This window comes from Amyelois transitella, chromosome 24 (genome assembly GCF_032362555.1).
Source record: "Amyelois transitella isolate CPQ chromosome 24, ilAmyTran1.1, whole genome shotgun sequence".
Taxonomy (NCBI): domain Eukaryota; kingdom Metazoa; phylum Arthropoda; class Insecta; order Lepidoptera; family Pyralidae; genus Amyelois; species Amyelois transitella.
This window is the reverse complement of record NC_083527.1, coordinates 3,290,846-3,315,499: the sequence shown is the minus strand read 5'-3', so window position 1 is coordinate 3,315,499 and position 24,654 is coordinate 3,290,846. Positions and strand designations below refer to the sequence as shown.

At 34.0% G+C, this 24,654-nt stretch overlaps 2 protein-coding genes across 2 annotated transcripts in view; both read left to right on the top strand.

The window, feature by feature from the left end:
* The first annotated feature begins 812 nt into the window (after nt 1-812).
* Nucleotides 813-13,990, top strand: LOC106135960 (glutamate--cysteine ligase regulatory subunit). Its single transcript, XM_013336384.2, has 6 exons — nt 813-1,244; nt 4,150-4,435; nt 6,903-7,058; nt 7,693-7,812; nt 9,000-9,185; nt 10,363-13,990. Exons 1-6 carry the CDS (start codon nt 1,149-1,151, stop codon nt 10,539-10,541), a joined length of 1,023 nt encoding a protein of 340 aa, XP_013191838.2. The 5' UTR covers nt 813-1,148; the 3' UTR covers nt 10,542-13,990.
* Nucleotides 13,991-22,033: 8,043 nt separating this feature from the next.
* LOC106135985 (putative transcription factor SOX-15) overlaps nt 22,034-24,654 on the top strand; it is a 112,423-nt gene continuing 109,802 nt past the window's right edge. The window contains exon 1 of the mRNA XM_013336411.2: nt 22,034-22,256. The gene's annotated coding sequence lies outside the window, so the exon portion shown is untranslated. The remainder of the gene's footprint in view (nt 22,257-24,654) is intronic.

Below are 24,654 nucleotides of genomic sequence, written 5' to 3'. Positions count from 1 at the left end.
AATCAATCAGCTAGGGATGTGACATTGCTGATAAAAAATCGATTTTTATATAATCGATTTATTTTTTAAGTATGAAAAATCGATTAACAAATAATCGATTTTTCTTAAGAAAATAATCGATTTTATTATATTGATAGATTTTCCTAATTTTTCAATTTATGTCAAAATAAACGCCATATAATTATATCAATAGATTTATTCATTAAAAATAAACAATAGAAACAGTAAGTTCTTATATAATCAACACAAATTAAAGTTTTTAACAATCAAGTTTGAAAAATGAAGTTTCAGCACTTGTGTTACAAGATGCTAACTCAACGATACTATATTTTTTTAATAAATACTTATATAGATAAACATCCAAGACCCAAGCCAATCAGAAAAAGTTCTTTTCTCATCATGCCCTGACCGGGATTCGAACCCGGGACCTCAGGTGTCACAGACAAGCGTACTACCGCTGCTCCACAGAGGTCGTCTATAAAGTAAATTAATCATCTAAACTGTTTTAAGAGCACAGAAAGAATGCACAGATGGCGTTAATGTAATATTATGGAGCTATGATAGTATTCTTTGGCAGTTCGCGTTCCGGGCTCCAAGCCAGAAGACAAAAACGTAATGTCGGAGTGCATTTATTGTATGATTATAAAAATCGATTTTTAATCGATTATTAATTTTTAAAAAATCACGTAAAAAAATCAATTTTTACTTTAAAAAAATCGATTTTAAATCGATTTTTTCCATAATCGATTTTTTTTTCACATTCCTACAATCAGCAGAATTCTGTCTGGTTTGTTTGACAACCGCAAAGTAAGTTGAACTGAAATGTCATTTTTGGAAATATGAAATAGAATAAATTACCAGTATTCCACTGCAAATTTTCAGTAAACCACTTCGAATTCAGCTGATAAGCAAGATATCTCTGCAATCATTGTTCATATTTCGTCACACTTCATCATAAAGCGTATAAAGATATCAGCTGGTTGAAGTACCTATGTCTTGCATACTCAGGCCCCTATTTATTTAGTGATACTAAGCCGTCGGTAGTGTTTGCACGCGTATTTTTTCATTAGACTGGCAGGTAACCTTGTCTATTAGCCGCGAAGGCCAAAAGTTCAATTAAAAAGTGAAGGATATTCTAGTTGGTCACGATGTTGAAGAGTGCCTCTAAGGTGACAATTAACACCGGGAACGTGCTGAATTTAATCGATATCAAGAAAAAAGCTGGACAAAATGTAACTGAAGAGGTTAGTTTCACATAATTTGTATTAACGTTACCATTCATCATAGCATATTTTGAAAACAATAATAGGATCAAAACAAAACTTATTGGAACCACTCTATCTCATAATTATTATTTGTTTATGATGAATTGGGGCCCAGTTATACATTCATACTCAATAATACAATACAAAAATCTGTATGTCAGTTTGTTGAGCCTTCCCAGGAAGAGTTTTGATGGAATTTTGTATGCAATACCTTAGCAGTTACTATGCTGAGGTCATATGGGTTACTCATTTCTGGATATTCTTTTGACAACAAAAGAACTAAAGGTAGTTTAAATATAAGTATGAAGTATATCCTTGTTAGATTATTTAAACAAATAAAAATAAGTGAAAATAAATGAAATTTAAACACTCTCAGAAATACTTAAAGGCCAAGTTCAGTTTGATGGCTTAATGATAGATTTTGGATTTAAGTAGTAATAGGTTGCTTGTCATTTTCAACAAACAAACTAATGTCATTTGTATCTGCATTTAATACAACAAACATACATACATACATACATATCATCACGTCTATATCCCTTACGGGGTAGACAGAGCCAACAGTCTTGAAAAGACTGAAAGGCCACGTTCAGCTATTTGGCTTAATGATAGAATTGAGATTCAAATAGTGACAGGTTGCTAGCCTGTCGCCTAAAAAAGAATCCCAAGTTTGTAAGCCTATCCCTTAGTCGCCTTTTACGACATCCATGGGAAAGAGATGGAGTGGTCCTATTCTTTTTTCTATTGGTGCCGGGAACCACACGGCAATTTAATACAACAAACCTTTTGAAATAACAGGAAAATAATATTTAAATACACTTTTTAAGAAAACTATTTTAAAACAACTAATTGTTGTTATCACATATAACAAATAAATGGAAGGGAATAGTTATCTTTAGACATATCTTAAAATAAATGAACCATAACTCATTTTTTTTAGTTTTAGTTTAGTGAGATTATTACTAAGGATTTCAGATCTTACAATGAATAAGGAAATTAATAATTTATTACAAAGAAATAAATTATTTCCTTTCTCATGGTAACTTGGTACTCTGAATTAACAGATAACATCCTCACCTCTCCGGAGAGGAGCCCAGAAGTGCCTTATAAAAATGATCATGATTAGATGAGTCAGGTTTTTAGAAGAAGTGACTCCCATCTAACTTCTGCAAACTTTGCTAGGAAACTCATGGTATAAGCTGATTGCGTACCTTCCCTTAGTCGCCTTTTACAACATCCATGGGAAAGAGTCAGAATGGTGCTATTCGAAAGAACCACAAGACTTTTACCTATATTTTTTTATTCCTTAATATTCCTTCTATTATGGGCAATAATGAACATAAGTTTATCCACAATAAAATAATATATATATTTAGGCCATTATCAATTAATTTACTATCAATAACTTATATTAATGAATGGAAGTACCTAGCTGAACATAAAGCTATGATTACAGACCATTATGAGGATTGATATTATGTAATAATGATTAATTATCTAGAACAACTGACTGTTGTTCATATGTCCTTGTGTAGATAATAAGACCATTATAATATTAAAATATGTATGAATTGAATAAATTAAATAGCAAGTATTACACTACATAGTACAATGCACAGTCGCTTCCCTGGTCTGTCTCTCTGTAACATTAAAATATTGCTATAAGAAGATTAAAGTAGGTTGACTAAGCAAATATACAGAGTGTGAATGCAAAGGTTAGAGTGGATACGCCTAAACCAACAAACTCGAATAGATAGTATCAGAAACCACCGAATTTGCATAAACAGAGTAATGAGAATAAAGCGAACATGCAGGGATCGTGGCATGTGTAAAGATGTTGTCTCTGCCTACTCCTCCAGGAAAGAAACGTGATTTTATGTCACTATGTGTTGTAGATGTATGTTAAACATTGAGTGCTTATGATTGTCAGTAGCAACGGCAAGTGATTAGGTATTGTACCTGTATGCTATGGACAAAGGTTTGAATTTCACACTAATTGTTGACATATCAATGATGGCACATGAACCGCCACTTTTGAGAATGTAGGAAATGAATGATGCGACGCGATTTATAACTATTTTCCGGAGGCTTTTTAAGACGCCCCTGTAAGAGTAAATTTTCACGCTATGGTATTTTCGGTTTTAAATTATTACCAGCTGTTGCCCGCAACTTCGTCCAGCTAAAATTTCTTAAATTGTTATTCCAATTTCAAAGCTACAATACTGCAATGTTTCATTAAAATCCGTTCAGTACTTTTTGCATGAAAGAGTAACAAACACACAGAGATCCAATTACCTTAAAGAAAGAACTTTCTTCGTGACGTGTTTCCATTCTCCTTCTTGATAACTTTGTTGCTGATCTGTATGCCAATTTAATTGGTTACGGCTATGCTTAAAAAATAACGCAAGTAGGTAGGTACTTACAGAAAATATGTCGTCATTCGGTAGTGATTTGCAGTAATTTTTCGATTACATAATTTATTTAGTTTTTCCGCATACGCGTCACTACCTTATCGATATTTTTTTATGAATGCAATATGACGAAATATATGTAAAAGTAGGTAAGTACTTACACATCATAATTATAGATAAATCTATCTTTATGTCAATTTGTTTTTAAATTGGTAACTTTTTCGCTGGGGGTAGGTAATTTGATAAAGTATTACAAATTACGTACTTAAAGTTACTTCTACAGCTTATCAAATCCCAAATATTCACCTTTAAACAACAAATATTTACATTGACTGATAAACAAATGTACGCATCCCAAACACTCTGCCCCACCAATGACAAGTCGCCAAAATCACCTACATGGACTACAATCTTGCATTTATTGCTTCTAGACTATTTTTTGTAAAATCCTACATAACACTAATTTCTTCCAGCTATCCGAGAGCATAAAACTGACACTAACTGAATGGGGATCACAAAACAGCTCCCCTTATCAGAACGGGTCTGCCACAGAGGAGAGCCAAGACCCCCACCAGATATCCAACTACATGGTAGTTTCCACATCGAATGCGCCCGCGCAAGCCGTGATGAATATAACGCGGCCTCACGATGACGTGCAAAACAAAATGGCAGAGGAGGAGAGGAAGAATTTAAAAATCGGTGTCAAGATATTCATTAATGAGGACAGTACAACGTCTCTGACTGAATGCTTGGAGAATGGTAAGATTTTGACACTTTAGCCTAGATTAAGCCGTTTGATGATTAGGCGGGTCTACACTACACCGTGAGAACATACTTGAGAGGGTCATTAACACTTAACATTTATATAAGCGCGCCTTGATCTTTTACAGTTTAAACAGGCTAAAGGCCACGTTCAGCTTCTAGGACCTCATGATAGAATTAACATTGAACATGCTCGAACCTATGTATCCGTTCCTGGCGGCCTACTTGTCTCGTCAAGTTATACCATGATTTCTAAATTAATATTTTTATTTGGAGATACAGCGACCAAATCCATAATGCAGTCCACTCAAGCAACTTACATACCTATTATTAATTAACTTCAGTCGAAGGATTAAATCAAACCTTTTTTGCTTTTTTTCTCTTAAAACAAGTTATCCCTATGAATTTGTTAAGGTTTAGAAACAAGTTCCATGCCGTTTCTATTTAAGAGTTCAGTTTTACATATATGTATATCTTTGGTAAAACCATATATCCAGTAGTAGACTCGTGGTTCAGTTGATGAGATCAAAGAAATTGTATTTTTGCTTGTAACACATATATTGACTGTTTCGGTCCAAATTTGGAAAAGTAAAGAGAAAGAAAGAAGCAACCTAAATCACGTCTTTTATCTAGAAAACTCTCAGTCTTCTAAATGAATTGATGAGGAAATGTTGAACCAAATTGTATCAAAAAGTTTACATTATACATATTGTTTAATATGTACCTATGTAACAAACAATAAACCGATAATAACGTTCCGTTATAACATTCGCGATCACTCTTATCAATAGGTAAAAACACTTGTCATAAAATATCATATAACAATAGTGCGTTGAGTGCGCTTCCTTTATCAAACAGTGATTTGTTTCGTGATAGCGTGGTTAGATGTTATAGAAATATGATGTAAAAATAAACAACTTGTACTAAATTTCTCCTTAGTCTAAGTTCTATCTGTATTTTTTTCCTTGATGTACATAAATATATAAATGAATAATAATAAATAAACTCTATCCACGTGAATGATTCTGAAGTTTGAAGAATCTCAGCTGAGATATACAATTTCCTAGTTGCTACAACGATGTATGAAATTGGATCTGTTTTTACAGTCAACAGCATATCAACCTACCAAAATTCGCTGCAAATTCGCCTTTATGACCGCTTCATAAAGTTTTCATTCATGCAGGGTTGATATGTGATACACTTATATCTGAAACTACACTACGGCTTTAGATGATATTTTTTGTTGTTGTATAGCTACTGAACCTATACAACACACTGCGTATAATATTTTGGTAACTAGAATCCAAAAACGTTGGATTTTGATTTGAAATTTAGCATGTTCCATATAGTCTTGGGGTGCACTAAGAGAGGATTTCCCGAAATTCCCGCGGGAACGTGAACGAACGGTATTTTTCGTTTTATGCGGGCGGAGCCACGGGCATTCGTGTATCTACTCTACCTACTACTATCTACTCTAGTATATATATATATATATATATTCTACCCAATGAGAGTACGCCTAGCACTCGACATTTTGGTAGGGGTCTAATTAAGCGATAAGAGATATTGATATGTAACTGTGTAACAAGTACTGACTCACGGAATGACGGAGCATAAAATCGATACTTCCATACTGACTTAATATTATTCATTTATTTACGCCAGTTGTCAAGGTTATACACCTTATAGATTTTGGTATAAATGTCTTAAAAAGCAATTAAAAAAATCGAGAGTGCTCAATTTGTTTAGCAAAACAAAAAGAAAAAAAAAATACATAGGACAGGACACTAGTGCAATAGATTGTTTGTCTATTTATTTTCTGCTCCATAAGTTTAATGATATTTTTGTATGGATGTAGTTAATAATAATAAAATATAAATTCAAATACAGGCATTTTTTTCTGAAATTTCCCAATGACTCGCCAACTCCAAGCAAGTTTAATTAATTTTAATATGGTGAAAATTACTTTAAAAAAAGTCTATTGCACAATACTTACGCAATAGTTGTTATTTCTTGGCGGATATTTTGAAACCGTTCGTCACGGATGTTTGGTTTTAACAGATCGCCTTTATAATTTTCAATGACTAATATCTGTACCTCATCTACGTTCCATGTTGGTCTAGAAAGACAGTGTGTGATTGAAGACTTAATGCTAGCATTTATAATATAGGGAGCCTCCGTTCTGAAGTTCATACAATTTTTGACGGCCTCTGTGGCGCAGCGGTAGTACGCTTTTCTGTGACACCGGAGGTTGACATGACACGGGAGGCTTCGAATCCCGGCCAGGGCGTGATGAGAAACGAGCTTTTCCTGATTGGTCTGGGTCTTGGAAGTTTATCTATATAAGTATTTATTATTACAATTTCCTCTGTATGTCTACTTTTTCTGTGCCGTGTGGTTACCGGGTGTGCTTCGTATGGTTGGAATGATATGATAAAACTATATTTTTTTTTCAAATTTCCAGTATTCACGGCCCTCCACACAGAGTACATAGACAACGTGACCCTGGCGTACAATCCAGAAATCCTGTACAAAGAGGATTCAGAAGATAACAACTTGAAGAACAATACGCACGCCAGCGCCACCAAAGCGTCGCCTATTTCCCTTGGGAGCAATATTGGTAAGCACAAAAAGGACTTAATTTTGGAAAGTTTTCTTCATACGATAATTCTACAAACTTGGGATTCCTCTTGTAGATGATGGGAGATGATGGGCTAGCACCCTGTCACTATTTGAATCTTAATTCCGTCATAAAGCCATACAGCTGAACGTGGCATTTCAGTATTTTCTAGACTGTTGGCTCTGTATATCCCGCAAATGATATAATAATTACATACTGAATTAAAAAAGTATGCTATGTGCTTAATGATTATTATTATTAGATTAATGAGCTTAAATGGTGAAAATCAGACCTGGTTTCTAAAGCTGAGGTTTTGTCTTGGAAAGTACCTACTCTGAAAGCTAAGGTGAAAGAATGATATCATCAGATTTAGATCATAGTGAGCCCTGTCATTATAAGGATTTTGTAGTTGTTAGAAGATGAAAAATATTTATATTTTTATATACTCGTATAATTTACACTTTCAAGACTATTATATTCAATTGAAACTTCGCCAAAAATATCTATACAAAAGTTCATGTAGATCGGTTAAGTGGTTTTGACGTGACAGACCGACAAACCAAAATCCTTTCACATTAAAAATATTGGTGTGGGTCACCGATATAAAAATGAATGTGTTTCACTTGATTTCCAGCGCGCAACCCCTCAGCCGAGGGTACGGAAGCCGACAGCGACGCCGACGCCAGGAAGTGTGAAGCGATCCTGCCTGGTATCAAAGTGTTGTGGGCCATTCTAGAGGATTACGTTAAAGAAGGTAATTATGTGCCGTGTGGTTCCCGGCACGAATACAAAAAAGAATAGGACCACTCCATCTCTTTCCCATGGATGTCGTAAAAGGCGACTAAGAGATAGGCTTACAAACTTGGGATTCTTCTTTAGGCGATGGGCTAGCAACCTGTCACTATTTGAATCTCAATTCTTTCATTAAGCCAAATAGCTGAACGTGGCCATTCAGTCTTTTAAAGATTGTTGGCTCTGTCTACCCCGCAAGGGATATAGACGTGACTATATGTATGTATGTATGTATGTAAGGTAATTATAAAAAGGAAATTATAGGGAAAGGTCGGAGTGGGAAGACCTAGACGAACATATCTTGATCAAATTAAGGACGTCCTGGTAAAGGGTCAGGTCAAAAGTACCCGAAACCGCCGAGCTTGCATGAAGAGAGTTATTAATGTGGATGAAGCGAAGGAAATATGCAGGGATCGTGGCAAGTGGAAAGAGGTAGTCTCTGCCTACCTGATTTTATGTATGTATGTATGTATGTAAGGTAATTATACATACACTAGCGACCCGTCCCGGCTTCGCACGGGTGCAAAATTATAAATGTTATTATACATAAAAACCTTCCTCTTGATCACTCTACCTGTTACAAAAAACCGCATCAAAATCCGTTGCGTAATTTTAAAGATTTAAGCATACAGACAAACAGACTAAAATAGCGACTTTGTTTTATACTATGTAGTGATACATAAAATCACGCCTCTTTCCCGGAGGGGTAGGCATAGACTACCTCTTTCCACTTGCCACGATCTCTGCATACTACCTTTAAAAAGAAGGTAATTATCCTATTTCTTTTTCTATACTTATTTGTGAAGTATGCTGTTCAAGATTGTTGGCTCTGTCTACCCCGCAAGGGATATAGACGTGACCATATGTATGTATGAATGTACTTTGATAACATGTTATAAGACGTGACTAAATCCACTCATAAATTTTAACATCTTACGCCCGGCGTTTTCAACTATTCGTATTATTATTTCACTCCATGAGTTACCGAAGAAAATATCTACTTACAAACATTAATTTGCTGTGTGGTTACCGGCACCAATGCAAAAAAGAATAGAACCACTCCATTTCCTGTTGGCTCTGTCTACCCCGCAAGGGATATAGACGTGACCATATGTATGTATGTAAACATTAATCTATTCAATTCTCCAGGTCGCGTGAACCAATTGGGCGTCGCCGACGTCGGTGGCGGTTGTCTGCGCAAACTTCACGCGTGGGCTCGCGTCAAGCCGGCCATAGCTCAGATAAACCTCGCCTCGTGCTGCGTTGTGCCGCCATCTTTGCACGCCTTCTGTCGTGCCAACGACGTACAGCTACTGACACATGCAGATCCGCCAGGTATGTGTAGACATTGTCAAGGTCATCGTGATAAATGTTATTCATATCGTACAGAATTAAAATTAAAATTCAAAAATTTTATTCATTATATATTATATAGATACTTCATTCGCCTCTGTGGCGCAGCGGTAATACGCTTGACTGTGTCACCGGAGGTCCCGGGTTCGAATCCCGGCCTGGGCATGATGAGAAAAGAACTTTTTCTGATTGGCTTGGGTGTTGGATGTTTATCTATATAAGTTTTTATTATAAAATATAGTATCGTTGTGTTAATATCTCGTTACACAAGTCTCGAACTTACTTCGAGGCTAACTCAATCTGTGTAATTTGTCCCGTATATATTTATTTATTTATTGTCAAGGTCATCGTGATAAATGTTATTCATATCGTACATAATTCAAATTCAAAATTTTTGTTCATTATTATAGGATACTTCGTATCGCTTAATAATTGACAAAACGCTTGGTTTCACAACATTGGTTGACGTCAAAATGCCTTCATTCATATGCCGTGGTGCCGTGCCTTTACACAGTTGCCGTGTGGTTTCTTGGCACCAATGGTAAAAAAGAATAGGACCACTCCATCTCTTGCCTATGGATATCGTAAAAGGCGACTAAGGGAAAGGCTTATTATATACTTGGGATTGCTCTTCTAGGCGATGGTCTAGCAATCTGTCACTATATGAATATTAATTCTATCCTTAAGCCGAGCGGCTGAGCGTAGTCTTTCAGTCTTTCGATGACTATTGGCTTTATCTGCCCCGCAAGGGATGTAGACGTGAGCATATGTTATGTTATTTACTTTGATACAATTCAAATATATTCTTCTCTTCGCATCTTTATCCCACTTCTGATGTTGCATCCAACTCTGACGTCGGAGTTATACGTTATAAAAAATGTTGTGTCACTTTTAGTCGTCTTTCCAATGTCTTTTTAATACAAACAACACGCACACGTGTCTGTTTGGTGAAGCCATCATTAATGAAAAATCTTAATGTCAATGACACTTTTGACCATAATTCCATTATTATTCTGATGTTTCGTTCGGACTGATTTATTTATTTATTTATTTATTTACGCCAAAAATACAACGGTAGTAGTACACCTCGTAAAGGTTATCTTTTATATCTATATAATTATGAGTATAGCACATTTCAGCAGGCATTTTTCTTTCTCAGATCTACTCTCCCTAGCTGCCGTCAAAACTCTCTCCGACGCAGGAGTAGGATGTCACAACCTGGACTGGTGTGCGAGGTACCAGGTTCACATCAAATGCAGAGGCGTTCTCGCGTTGAAAGGGTACGTGTGTAAAGCCACTTTGGGAAGCAAGGATGAAATCATCGAGGTAAACAAATAGTATTATTATTGAAAAATAAAGACAATATTTGTATTATATGTCTCAATATTAGATTATATACCTCAAAACCTGTGGCCTCAATTAAAACAGCTGTATAGTTTCCATACTTTCAAAATACTAAAATTTGCACGTATATTGTTGAATATAAGGAGATGAAAATATCCCTTAAAAATAGCAAAATATGACAAAAATACTACAGCTGCAACTTTTTTTTTAACGCAATCATTGTTCCATGTATATGGAATAATGATAATTTCTCTATTTCGATAAAGACCAAAAAAAGATAGTAGATTCCATCTTGCTTGCTATCCTACTGTATCAGTTGACAAAGTCCGAACTGAATTGAGGTAAATAATTTAAGTTATATTTCGCCTCTCTTCAGAAACGCGAAGAACTTTTTGAGTGTATCCTGTTTTAAATCCCTTTCACGCATTGTGTATTACTGTTTTTGGAAAAAAATGGATAAGCGAAGCAGTAGTCAAGCAAGGACTTAAGAAATGTGAATATTTTCTACAATTCTTTAATACTAAATATGTTGCGTTAAATAAAAAACAAAACACAGCCTTTTCATTCGTAACCTAAGAAATTATGTTTCTTTTGTAATTTTGTATACTGTATTTAGTACTGGGTCTTTATCTATTAGCATAAAAAATTTAAACTAGAATGTTATGTAGCATACCGTACTAATGATTTTTAAGCATTACGTTATTTCGCATAACGGTTAACGCATAACTATTTGAAGCATAATGTATCCAAGCTTTGTCATGTTTAGGCATAACATTATAAAGCATAAATATATTTAAACATAACAATATCAAACCTAACCTAGTTTATTTTGGCTCAGTTGGAAACTCCGCCTGCTCTGCTTTGTGTGGTCATAAGATAACCCAAATCTAGTCAGATTTGTTAAACCTATACTTTTGAAGCTCTGCTCGCTTCTCTTTGCGGTGGTCAAAAGTAACCTAACGAACCTACCGTCACAATTATATTTTTTATATTAAGGATATTTCAGACATTATTATAACAGTGCATTTGATGTGACCAATTAATAATAGTTATTACAAATAACTGTTATAATAATTACATTTGGTTCAAAAATTGTTAATTATTCCTTAATACTATTAATCTTATATTTATTATTCGTACGGAGATTATCCACGTTACCTTTATGCCAAAATAAATTTGCCTTAAAGTTACTTATATACAATAAAATACAATACAAATTGCTTATTGCTAAGCAATCTCTTACAGCCAACCTTTGGGTAGTGAAATGTAAAACATGGAACCGGGTGGGCACCATAAAAATCAATTATGCCTTAGACCAAAATATTGTATGCCGAAACCGTTATGCCAAAGAACAGAAGAACAAAATTATTTATGTGATAATTAGTGGCCCCGCCAGTACTACACCTATATATGCATTAAGTTCTAAATAAAATGTATCGCGTTTTGTCTCAAATAACCACAAAATAAAATATGGGTAAAAATACCCAAAAAATGCGATAGATACTAAATATATTTTGGCAATATAGTATTCCTTGAATATAACGTACAAAGTACTTAATAATTTTTTATATCTTATTGTTATTGCATTTTCTTCGCAATGAATTATAGCCATTTAAAAAAATAATAATAGTTAAGTGTGTTATCGGTTCACAGTAGTATTAGAATTTAGACGGTCACCACGTTTATGGTCACGAATCAGATTTTTACACGAAGTGACCACTGTCTGATCCACATGGCCCCGTTAATAGCAGAACTATAATCACCTTGAATCATGAGAGCATTCTTTACCAGTATCCCAATGAAATGATAAAAATTATCTTAGTAAGAGGTAGAGAGAATAGAATTTATTAACAAAAAGTAATTTGGGGTGATACGGCTTTTGTGATAAGGGGCCTTAAGATGTGAATTTGTTAGTTTTTATCGCTCATACCTACTAATTTGTTAAAGTCTGATCAAAAAATATAATTTTAACACCTGACGATTGTAGATATTATACTCTTATGGATTGGATGCTATTTCAATTGATTAATTTGCAGTCACTTTTTCTAAACCTCTTTTAAAACTACATCTGCATTTGATCGAAAAAGTAAAATATGAGTGGTATAGTTTGAAATCCCTCTAAAACGATTTCATAAAATGTCGCAAAAATAATTAAATAAACGTTTGAAAATAGACATTGCAATTTTATTTTTTATTCTGTCTATAGAATATTAATTAAGTCTATCGGGCAAAAAAAAAGTTCAAAGAGAAAATAAAGCACTAGCCAGCATAAGGAACAGAGAATATAACAAAAAATAACCTGTTATATTCTCTGTCTTCATATCAAATTTTCATTTTGCCAGCAATATAAGTGGATCACATAATATTTTAATGAATGACTATTTATTATATATAAGGAAGTAATCTCAAATTGTGGCGTCATATTTATTCACGAATGAATTTGTATTTTATTAATTTAAATTTATATGCAATTTAGTTTGTAAACGGTGGTACATCGAAAAAAATGTATGAGAATGATTTTGTTTTAAATAATTGAATTTTTTTTTTAATTAAATTATATAGTTATTTTTTATACAACAATTTTTTCCGCACACCTTTTTTTTTCATTCCGTAGTTGCATTTTTATTTTATATACAAACAAATTTACAAACTGATTTTATCCTTGACAGATGCAAACTTAAGCCGTATTAAAATTAATCATAAATATAAATCTTTGTTTAATTAATGTTTATAGTCGAAAAGTAATTAAGTATACACAGATGTGGTGAATATATTAATTTTCTCACTAAACATTGTTTCTTCAAATTTGCAGTTTATCTAATTTAAAAATAGATTAAATAAAATCTAAAGATTTACATTATCTTCTCTATGAAATACAATGAAAACGGTTTTATTTTGAATTTAAATTATATTTTTAGTGTTAAGTTTATGAATTATATTGAATTATGCATTTGAAATTGTAATTAAGTTTAGTTCATTTATTTAGGTGCCCAAATAAAGGTAAAGGAAAATTATGTTGAAACTACTTTTAATTGAAAAATATATTCTTTATTAAAGGAAATAGCTTTCATGTATTTTTCACTATGAATTAGTTTTGCTACATATTACATTATTATAAATATTTAACAAATTAATGTTTTTATTTTAAAGTCATTTCAAGATTCTTTATCTGTATCTTCATTATATAACCTAAAGAAATGGTAAATTAAAATATTACCAATTTGCTTTGATGTATTATACTAAAATAGCTGTGCCTTAGTACACATAACAATGTATTAAACTTTATTATATTTTATTTTTTTAATTCACGCTGTCATACGAAAATGGTGTAAAACAAGAAGTCAAGAATTCATGTAATAACACTTATTGTTAACACTTATTAATTTTACTATATGATGTAAGGAAAAAAATTTTGTTTTAAAATTAAAGTATTTATTAAACTACATTAAGATATGTTTTAACGAGTAACTTTATCCTTCATCTTCCTCCTGGTTTTAGTCCCTTAGATGGATACTCATCACTCTGGAGTCTTTTTATCCCGAGCATATTAAATTAATAGATTACAATGTTTATTAGAGTCTTTGCGACATAAGTAGGTATAGAGTACGTAATTTTGGTAACTAGAACAGCTAATGTAATAGTAAACTCTTTCACTAATGCAAAGTCGCGGTTAAAGTATTGTTTAACATATTTTACTCGTATTTTATAAAACACAATTTTAAAATTCCACCACTGACGACAGACCACCCTTGCTGGTAACACTTATTACCCAATTTATATTCAGCCGACGATAGGAGCTGACGAAATCAAGCGAATAACTTTATAATTGTGAATTAAAATAAAAAGGGGTTAACCGGAAACCGGATATTGCCTTCCGCGGCGGCCCTCCGTTGACGATGTTGTTTTTTTGTTAAGTTGGCAACTGGTTAATGTTGGTTTGACTCGAGACTTGACCATCGGCCATAGTTTATTTATACCTCATATAATTTCTGATACTTCTTACTGGTGTCAATATATTTCGTTCCCTGAACGACTAAAAGACATAAGAATAAATACCTACCAAATAAAACAGTTTATTTTTTTCTTGGTAATGAGAAGAGAAAAATATATCACGAAAAAGCAAAGGTCTGTATAACACCAAAAGGAAAATAGGTTATGTAATGATTTTGGTAATATTTAAATGTACTACTTTTAACAGTAAAATAGAAAGTAAAAATACTTTAATTCGTAAATTTTCTTCTCTACAATCCTATGAGTAACGTAAGTAAAGTTATATCACGAAGTATTTGTTACGTACGTGATTTAAAATCATGAGAGACTCTTGTCTGAACTAGTTTAGGCTTGTACCTCAGTACACTATCCTCTTCTCTACTCAGAGTTATAACCTAGTACCTATTTAAGAAGAACAAATTAGATACCTTAAGTAGGTATCAATAGATCGATTAGGTCATTCGTTATTACTACAGCGGAGTGTATAATTTGAATGTTACTGATGTTCATACATACTGCCATCACGCCTGTCTTTTTATGCTCATACGGTGATGAAATGTGTCGTTAGCAAAAATATTTAGGTATCAAGGCAACTGATGAACTAGGATCCAAGCTGGGTTATATGCAGGGTTTCGGAGCTCAGATAGTCGAGTTATGTAAAAACATTATAAATATATGTAAATGAGATTGCTTATAAGCTTGGGATTCTTTTAGGCGACAGGCTACCTACCTGTCACTATTTGAATCTCAATTCTACCATCAAGCCAAAACGTTGAACGTGGCCCATCAGTCTTTTCAAGACTGTTGGCTCTGTCTTCCCGTAATAGATATAGACGTGACTATATGTATGTAGATACGTTTGTTGCTGTCCAACCCAAATAGGTGTTCATAGAAAGAAACTTGTCTTATTATTATATTTCCTATTGACAATATCACATATTTATTTATAAGGCAACACAACAGACACTAGTAAGATACAAGGTTTCTTAATAAAATTTTTCCAACTTAGCATTCTAGACGTTGCTTCAGCTTAATGATTCAGTTATGTCTTAGGTATTTATTTGATGCCACGAGGTACAAACAATTCAATCGATTCAACATGAAACATAACTTTCTCAACAGATAACTAAATCAGTAAATTTGCCAAAAGCTCCAATTTTAACGTCATATGGCAACATCACTGGATCAAAACAAATCGGATATATAATGACATCAGTTAGATAATCGAATTACCGAATGCGAGTTGCGCAAGACAATATGGAAAGCTGGTAAATTGCGCGGGGACAATTTTGGCGAGATCGGCGCATGCGTCGTCTAGGTGTAGCGACAGCAAATAAATCGGTTCCTTTTGAAATGTATAAAGTCATTTTTGTCGTTTTTTTTTTGGAGTCCTCACATCACCAAAATCTTGGTTTAGGTCAGGTTTCTTACTAAGAAACTTTGATTTGACCATCATCACATTTGAAGGGGAACCTAACGCACAATCGATCATTGTAAGGTTACACAAAAGTCAATCTTGTTGCATGAATAAAAAGGTTTCCTTGCGATGTTTTACCTCACCATTCAATCCTCTTAGTAGGTATTGAATCTTTATAAGAACATAACTCAGCAAAGGTAAGTAAACTGTTTACTTAGATGGCAGTAGCAGGATTGAACTTGTGATTCCGTGTGCGTCGCTCTTTTTTATTTCAGGACCAATTATTCACGATTCTGTAGATATATTTATAAACAAACTTACAAAAACCGAATGGGATACCTCCATCTGTTTTACCATTGATGTCGTAAAAGGTGACTTAAAAACAAGCGCATTCTTTTAGTACAAGTGTCCATGCTGTGGTAGTGTGGTAGTGCTTCTCTTTCCTGTACAAAGTGTAAAAGGGAAAGGCTAATAAACTTCGGGTTCTTTCAGGCTTCTGAGCTGTCACTATATGAATCTCAATTCCACCATTGAGCCTTCACGCTGAGCGTCCCCGTTCAGACTTATCGAGACTGTTGATTCTGCCTCGTAAAGTTAGAAAAGACCTGATATACATTTATGCCGACCGTACCTAACTCATCACCCCAAGTTCAGCGCGTGCGCCCATAGCCGTGAAATTGTCACACTCTTACTTTCTCGACGCGCGTTGTTCGCTATGTGTCCTTTCGCTTTAATTGCTTCTCAGGTCCCTGACCCCTCGGTCTGTCACTGAGTTTAATTATTTGTATGACCTTGTATTGTAAGTACCTGTAACCTATCGTAATATTTAAGGGTCAGTGACGTGCGTGAAACGGCTTTTGTTGGTTTTCTTTAGTCCTGCCCTGTAGTAAGGTCAGAAGGTCTAATGCCAAAGGTAATTTTTGGCATTCGAGTTGACTCATATGAAATCCTAAATTGAATTTAATACATACATATATAAAATCACAAATAAGTACCTACCTACTCATAATTCAGAAGAGAAATAGTGGTTAGTGGTGAAAAACTCCAGCTTCCTCTCACCTTTTTCGACAGTAAAATGTTCTTTTGTAGTCTATCTCTTAATTAAATTTCATCAAAATTGTTTGTTTTTCAGGAATATGAAACGCAGCAGAACTTAACAAACATACACTATTTTAAAATTTATATAAGCAGTCGAAATAATACATACATAAAATAACTATAAATACGTAACTTGATACAATTATAACCTTGCAGAACTAGGTATAAAAGCTATTAACTAGTAAATCATAGAGTCTTTACCTGCGTTTCGATTGGCTGCCCTTCCCAACTGACCGTAGACCAATCACGTACATCGGCCACCTCTAAAGTTTTATATGGCAAATTGAGACATTAATTTATAAAAAAAGATTCAGGCCACTTCTAAAGTTTCATCTTCTTTCTAAGGCATCATCTTTTGAGACTTTTCTTAAAATATATCCTGTACCTATTAGAGGTACCTACTAAAAATAGGTACAGTTTGTGACTTTGAATGTTTGTTTGTTTGTTTGTAAAGGCGGTAATGGTTATCTTTGGAAATACCGAATCGATCATATCTAATATTTTTTTCAACGTCAAAAAAAGATTTTTTAACGATGAAGTGAATGAAAACATGATTCAGTTGAACATTCATGATGAGCAGGTGTTATTACAGGCGAAGCCGAGGCGGGTTGCTTGTATATAAGTGTCTTCACTTCTCTTTCCCAAGGATGTCGTAAAAGGCGTCTATGAAAATATTTCATCTAGAGTGAGCTTTCATGAAGGCCAAATACCTAGTGAAGAAAAAGTAAGTATAGTACGTACTTTTTTGTATCAGCTGTATCATGTCTCACATAAATTGTAAATGTCAATGAGAGGAAAAGACTAGCACTTTTTCTGTATTTGAACCTAAATTATTAGGTTATGTAAACGTCGCCGTTCAGTAATGAAAGTTTTATATAATATCTTGAATATCAATGAGTTTTTTTTTAAACTTCTATTTACTCCGTAGGGTATAAGGACGTGTTTTTTGTTTGTATGTCGTATAAAGCGATAGGGGAAAAGACTAGAAACTTGTCACTTTCCGAATCTCAACTCAATCATTAGGTTTTCCAACTAAACGTGGCCGTAGGAAAGTTTTATCAATTTCAATGAGTTTTTTCGAAACTACTGTGACTAGTAGGGTATTTGTTTATAAGTAAATATTTTATATAAAGCGATATGTAAAATGTTATAAGTAAAGCGAAGTCAGAATGTGAAACCGGTCATGTTCATTGGTTTATTTGATCTTTACCTAGTACTCGTGTCATTTGAGTCTTTAAGAATTCTTGGAAAGTTGAGGAATATTAACTTTACGTTACTTATTTACCTAGAATCGCAACTAATATTGTAAATGCAAAAGTAAGATTATTTGTTTGTTTTTTGTCTCTTCACGAGTTATCTACTAAGCCAAACTTCTTGAAATTTTATGTAATACGTATATACTTATTTATAGATAAGTGTCTGATGATGGAAATAGGCTGCCTTTCATCCCGGTAAAAAATATTTCGAGAAAAACCTGTATTCTTTTGGTTTGGAAGTTGGCGCTAAATTCGCGCGTGTAGGATGAAGAGTTCTGCAAATAATGCGAAACAAGTATGTAGAGATCGTAGCAAGTGGAAAGATGTAGTCTCTGCCTACCCCTACGAGAAAGAAGCGTGGTATGTATATATAGTTATATATACTACCTTCTTTTTACAGTTACAGTCGCTGTTAGAAAAAGCTGTTATAAAAGCATACTATCTTCATAGACGTATCGAAGGTGGTATTTACTATGTAGCCCACTGTAACTTTCAGTTACGTCTCCGAGTGACTACGATCGTGAAACTGAGGTGCACGCCCCAGATACAATCTTGATTGTGTCGCTGTACTGTACACACGCAGGCTGTTATAGATAACCATACTTAAAATTCTAATAAAATACAATTTACCTGCAAAAAAAATATTTTTTTTTGGTTCCTTAGCGTAAGACTACACAAAAACACGTCTTTCCCGAAGGTATAGACAGGGACTACATCGTTCCACTTGCCACGATCTCTGCATCCTTTTGGTCATTTATTGTTTCTGCATTTACGAGTACAACCATTATAAAATTATGTATATTTCATCTAACATCAAAATTAATTTAATATCACTAATTATAGGTAATTATTATAAAGAGAACAGAAAATAAAACTCGTGTTAAATTTATAGTAAATTGCGTAGTCCCTGTAAATCATTTGCCCGCGACAAGGTGCCCAGAAGGCTGGTTGTATTGCCACATTGAATGGCAATACTTAATCTTCAACCTAAGAAGTCTCCAGTTCTCAGGTCACGAGATACATACATCGATCAGTCTCATAATAAATATAAGTATTTTTATTTCATTAAATGTTAGAAGACCAAGTTCGCCTGCTTGTGTACTATGCGTACAAATACGAGTACGTTTCGGAGATCGGGAAAGTGGAAAATCACCAGTAATGGCTGCCGAGCGCCGCGAACGTTTAGCTGGTATACTTCATATCTCACTTTCCCTTATTGTTACATGTTTCAAGTGATGACAGACTTGTTGAAAGCCACTTAGGCTTAGGTAGTAGGTATGCCTGTGAGTTTACAAGGTAAGTATAGCGTTCGAATACCGGCCTATCGTCGGAATCACTGTTTAAAATAAAATAAATAGCCTTAGTTAATTTCTCATCATTTATAATAGTATGTCAAAAACTTCAAAACATAAGTAGATGTACGTACATACATATGGTCACGTCTATATCCCTTGCGGGGTAGACAGAGCCAACAGTCTTGAAAAGACTGGGCAACGTTCGGCTATTAAGCTTAATGATAGAATTGAGATTCAAATAGTGATAGGTTGCTAACCCATCGCCTAAAAATACCTAATCCCAAGTAAGTAAGTAGATATACTCGTATCTATAATTAATCAACGCACTGGCCAAATCGCTGTGTCTAGAGATTTTAAATTTGGAATACGGAAAAAGAAATACAGAAAATTAAGATTAAAAAAAAACAACATTTATTTTAAGCGATGGGCTAGCAATCTGTTACTACTTGAATCTCAATGCCATCTTTAAGCCGTAAGTAAAACTAAACGTGGCCTATGGTTCAAGACTGCTCTGTCTATCTCATAAGAGATAAAGACGTGATTAGGTACTCATATTGTATGTAAATATTCATTCGATCGTATGCAATCGCCTGTAGGTAGATAATATTGTCATCTAAACTAAAAGCTTTGGATAATAAAAATATGAAGACGGTTAACAAGAATTTACAGGATCCCGCTGTGCTTTGGATTTATTTAGAATTTCGCTTCGCTTGCAAAACACTTCATCCGTATGATTATGATATGTATGAACAGAGGTCATAATTTACAAGCAACTAATTTCATACATATAATCACGTCTATATCCCTTGCGGGGTAGACAGATCCAACAGACTTGAAAAGACCGATAGGTCACATTCAGCTAATAGTTTTATAGTCCTGACTAATTTGGGAAAGGAGTTCTGCTCTTAGCATGGGTCTTAGTTATGGGTCGCAAGCTTAGCGTCCAAAGGATCCTTCATAAAATATGCAAAACTTAAAAGTAGTTTTTAAAAATGTATTCAATCTAGTACCTAATGAGTCATTATATAATAATCACTACATTGTCTTTAAGTATATAATTTTTTTTTAATACATATTTAAGAAGACGTGTTATAAAAAACTTGTAAGTACACAAGCCAATGCCTTTCTTTACATTATCCTGTTGTGGGCCTACTGGAAGAAATTTCTCTTCTCTAGAAATAAGTAGTGACTTTGTACTAAATTTATTTTTAGTGAAAGTTCTATTCTTCTCTTTTCCTTGATGTAAGTACATAAATATATAAAATGGTAATGATAAAAATAACATAATATAAAACGGTACCTACTACGATAATATAAAACAACATTTACAACATTTTATACATAACGCAAATGAACCCAAAAACTACAAAAAAAACTGTCCCGATATCAATATAAAGTGGTTCTATATAAAAACACATGGCTATGTAACAAATTTCCTCCTACCTACTCCCAAAATTAACAGATCTGGGAAGTTCCCATTAAAGCCGCAACTACGTGGTCCATACAGATGTGAACTAACAATCCATCTCTTTCAAACTTGCGGGATGCTCCTACGGATGAAAGAGGCCAACAGATAAATGCAGTTACGTAGCTAATGAATCGTGTCCATTGTCCAGCGCGCGGGCATCTCAAGCCAAATTTATCTCAAGCATAGATAATACAAGCTTTTTTATTTTAATGAAAACATTCCTTCTAACTAGCCAGTTACATTTTTTTCTTAATTATATGCTTGCGTAATTTGAGCAGCATCCTGGTAACATAAATAATTTAAATTAAGAATTTTATTTCAAATTGTGTATTTGAGATAAATTCTTTCAGATGTCGAACGTAACTTATGAAGTTAAAGTTCATATTCAAATAAAATGTTTTTAAGATACTTAATGCGTTATAGAGTCGGAACAACCGAGTTGATTTCATGTGAAATCACGTGTAACACTAGGATGTCCCTTTCCAACTGTTACCACAACACGTCGTGAAAGAAAAGGTTAGGTATATTTCTGTGGAGATCTTAAGAGCTTGTGGTGCATACATCGGTTGAATTAACAGGTTTTCCCAGTTATTGCCAACATTTGGATTGCAAGCAAATAAAAGTTAAAAAAAGTTATTCCATACGGACTTTTATTAGTATCGGTAATTTAACAGTAAAGCATATTATTAGAAGTAACAGACATGGGAAGAAAATGAAGAGAAAATATATTGTTTTTGAAACACGCATGATTGCTCTATTTCATAGAGCTTATAATTATTAAGTGAGAGCTCAACAAGTATATTTTTAGGTGTGATCATTTTATTTCAATTCACTAAAGTCAGAGAGTCTTTAATAACTTCAAATATAGCCCTACAATTATTTTAAAAAATGTTTACAATCTCTGAAATGATCCGAAGCTCGTGTCCCGAGGCGCGTGCGACGCCAGTCGTTGTGGTACCCGCGCGCGCGCACATACTACACCACTCCCGAACCCAACCCGACTATATCCGAAGCCAAACCGCGCATTCTAATTTCAAAATTTGAAACATTTGTGAAGTGCAGTGAATTTTGAATTTCGAACGTGACGTGTGGTTGAACCCCCAACGGATGTATTTGGAGATATTTTGTGCCAGTGCTTAGTGATTTAAAAAAAAAAACTATTTATGTGTTCCGTTGGCAAAACAGGTGCGTGTTTATTTTGTTTATCAATATTTAATAGATAACCTAGAGTACACTGTACTTCTAGTCTAGATAAAGGAGGACGTGATATAAGTATTGCAATTACTTACCTACCTTTATGACAAAATGAGTCGACATTTTATGGTTGCAATTTAAATGTAAGATAACTCTTAAACCTATAAAATATCATGTCTACATTTCAATTCGTACATTCTCGCGAAATTAAGAAATTCTCTTGAGTGGGTCGAAAGTTATTTCATTTATTTATAATGTTTTTACGGCCATAGATAAGTGTAGCTATTTAGGGCCTTTATTCATTTTGATCAGTCACCGCTTGAAAAGATTTTTTTATAATATTGAATTTTACCTATTCCAAGAGAATAAGTTCTCAAAAAGTTATTTTGTTACAGCAAAACTTTTAAGGTATAAAAGTCAGAAGAATGCGAAAAAGAATAATTTGATATCATAGGTATCAGCTTTTATACCTATAAAGTTAAAAGCTTTTATACCAATTAAGTTATTATAAAATAATTATTAATTTTTAACGTAAAATTTTAATATTATGTAAAATAATATTTTATTTTTGTTATTTCATTTTTATCTGAGTACACATTTTTATCTTAAATGTAAAAACCAAATTATATTTTTATAGTAATTCTAATACTTGTAAAAAAACTACAGAGTAGTAAAAAAAATTTTCTTAACTCCGAAATATCACAAAATCTTACTCTGTTTTGTTTCTCATCCACCCGTCCATAGTTCTATATTAACTTATATTATAAATTTTCTGTATGTCTGTCTGTTACTCTTCTACAAATAAACTACGGTACTCATTTAGTATGAATACTTTTGATATGCCGATATAAATTAGAAGTTCCCTAGGGAAGGCCTCAAACCGAAAGAATCAAAGTTATTTAATTGTATTAAAAAAAACCTATTGCGTTGTAGGTAGCTATCTCAAAGAATTACAAAATGTACGAATCAAAATATGTAGTACTAAAACTAAAAACATTTATGATTTGGATCGATGTGGACTTTTGACCTTCATTACAATATGCAAAGTAAGGTCTTGCCGGTTGAATAAACTTAGGGAAATATTCGAATGAGCCACTGAAATACTTAATATGTTAGTTGGCAGTAACCTACCCATTAAAAAACATTATAATTTTATACCTACCAGCTGATACCTGGGCTAACTAATATTAATAACACATTAATAATAATAACTGATGACAAAATATGGGATGCTCAAGCGGGATTTCGAAAGGGAATGGGATGTACTGATCAGGTCTTTTCCTTGCGGTGCATAGCCGAAAAGTTTTTGGCCAAGAGTCAAAAAGTCTATTGCACATTCGTAGATCTGGAAAAGGCCTATGACAGAGTTGAGAGGAATGAATTGTGGTCAGCACTTTCTATGCATGGGGTGAGCAGTCTCTTAATACGAGCACTGAAATCCTTATATGAGGATTCGAGTGCTTGTGTCAGGATAAACGGAGCGCACACTGAGTGGTTTAAGATTGAGAAAGGCGTTAGGCAAGGATGTGTTGCGTCACCGTGGCTGTTCAACCTATTTATGGATAGCTGTTTGACAGATTTGAAAGAGTCTAAAAGTGGATTAAGGATGAATGAGTTACTCGTCAAATGTCTGCTCTATGCCGACGATCAGGTTATACTGGCGTCATCAGCGGAGGAGTTACAGGAGATGGTAAACTGTATGCATGAAGCTTTAAAAGAGAAAGGAATGAAAGTGAACGTAAGTAAAACTAAAACACTGGTTTTTGAAATGGAGAAAGAAATGACAGCATGTAATATTTTGATTGGAGGAGAAAAAGTGGAGCAAGTGAAAGAGTTTGTATATCTAGGATCAAAGTTTACATCAGATGGCAAGTATGATAGTGATATTGAAAGGAGAGTGAACGCGGGGAACATGGTGAATGGAGCTTTGCATGCCTTTATGAGCAGTCAGAAACTATCCAAAAAGGCTCGACTGGCTGTGCACAGGGGCGTGTTGGTCCCGACATTAATGTATGGGAGTGAAAGTTGGGTATGGCAAAAGAAGCATGAAAGCAGAATAAATGCAGTGGAAATGAGAGCGTTAAGGAGTATGATGGGTGTGAAATTGAGTGACAGGATAAGGAACAGCGTGATAAGGGAATGTTGTGATGTGAAAGAAGATGTAGTTACAGGAATAGAAAAGGGTATGTTAAGATGGTTCGGTCATGTGGAGAGGATGAATGAAAGCAGGTTGACTAAGCAGATATACAAGGAGAGTGTGGAGGGAAAGGTCGGAGTGGGAAGACCTAGACGAACGTATCTTGATCAAATTAAGGACGTCCTGGTAAAGGGTCAGGTCAAAAGTACCCGAAACCGCCGAGCTTGTATGAAGAGAGTTATGAATGTGGAC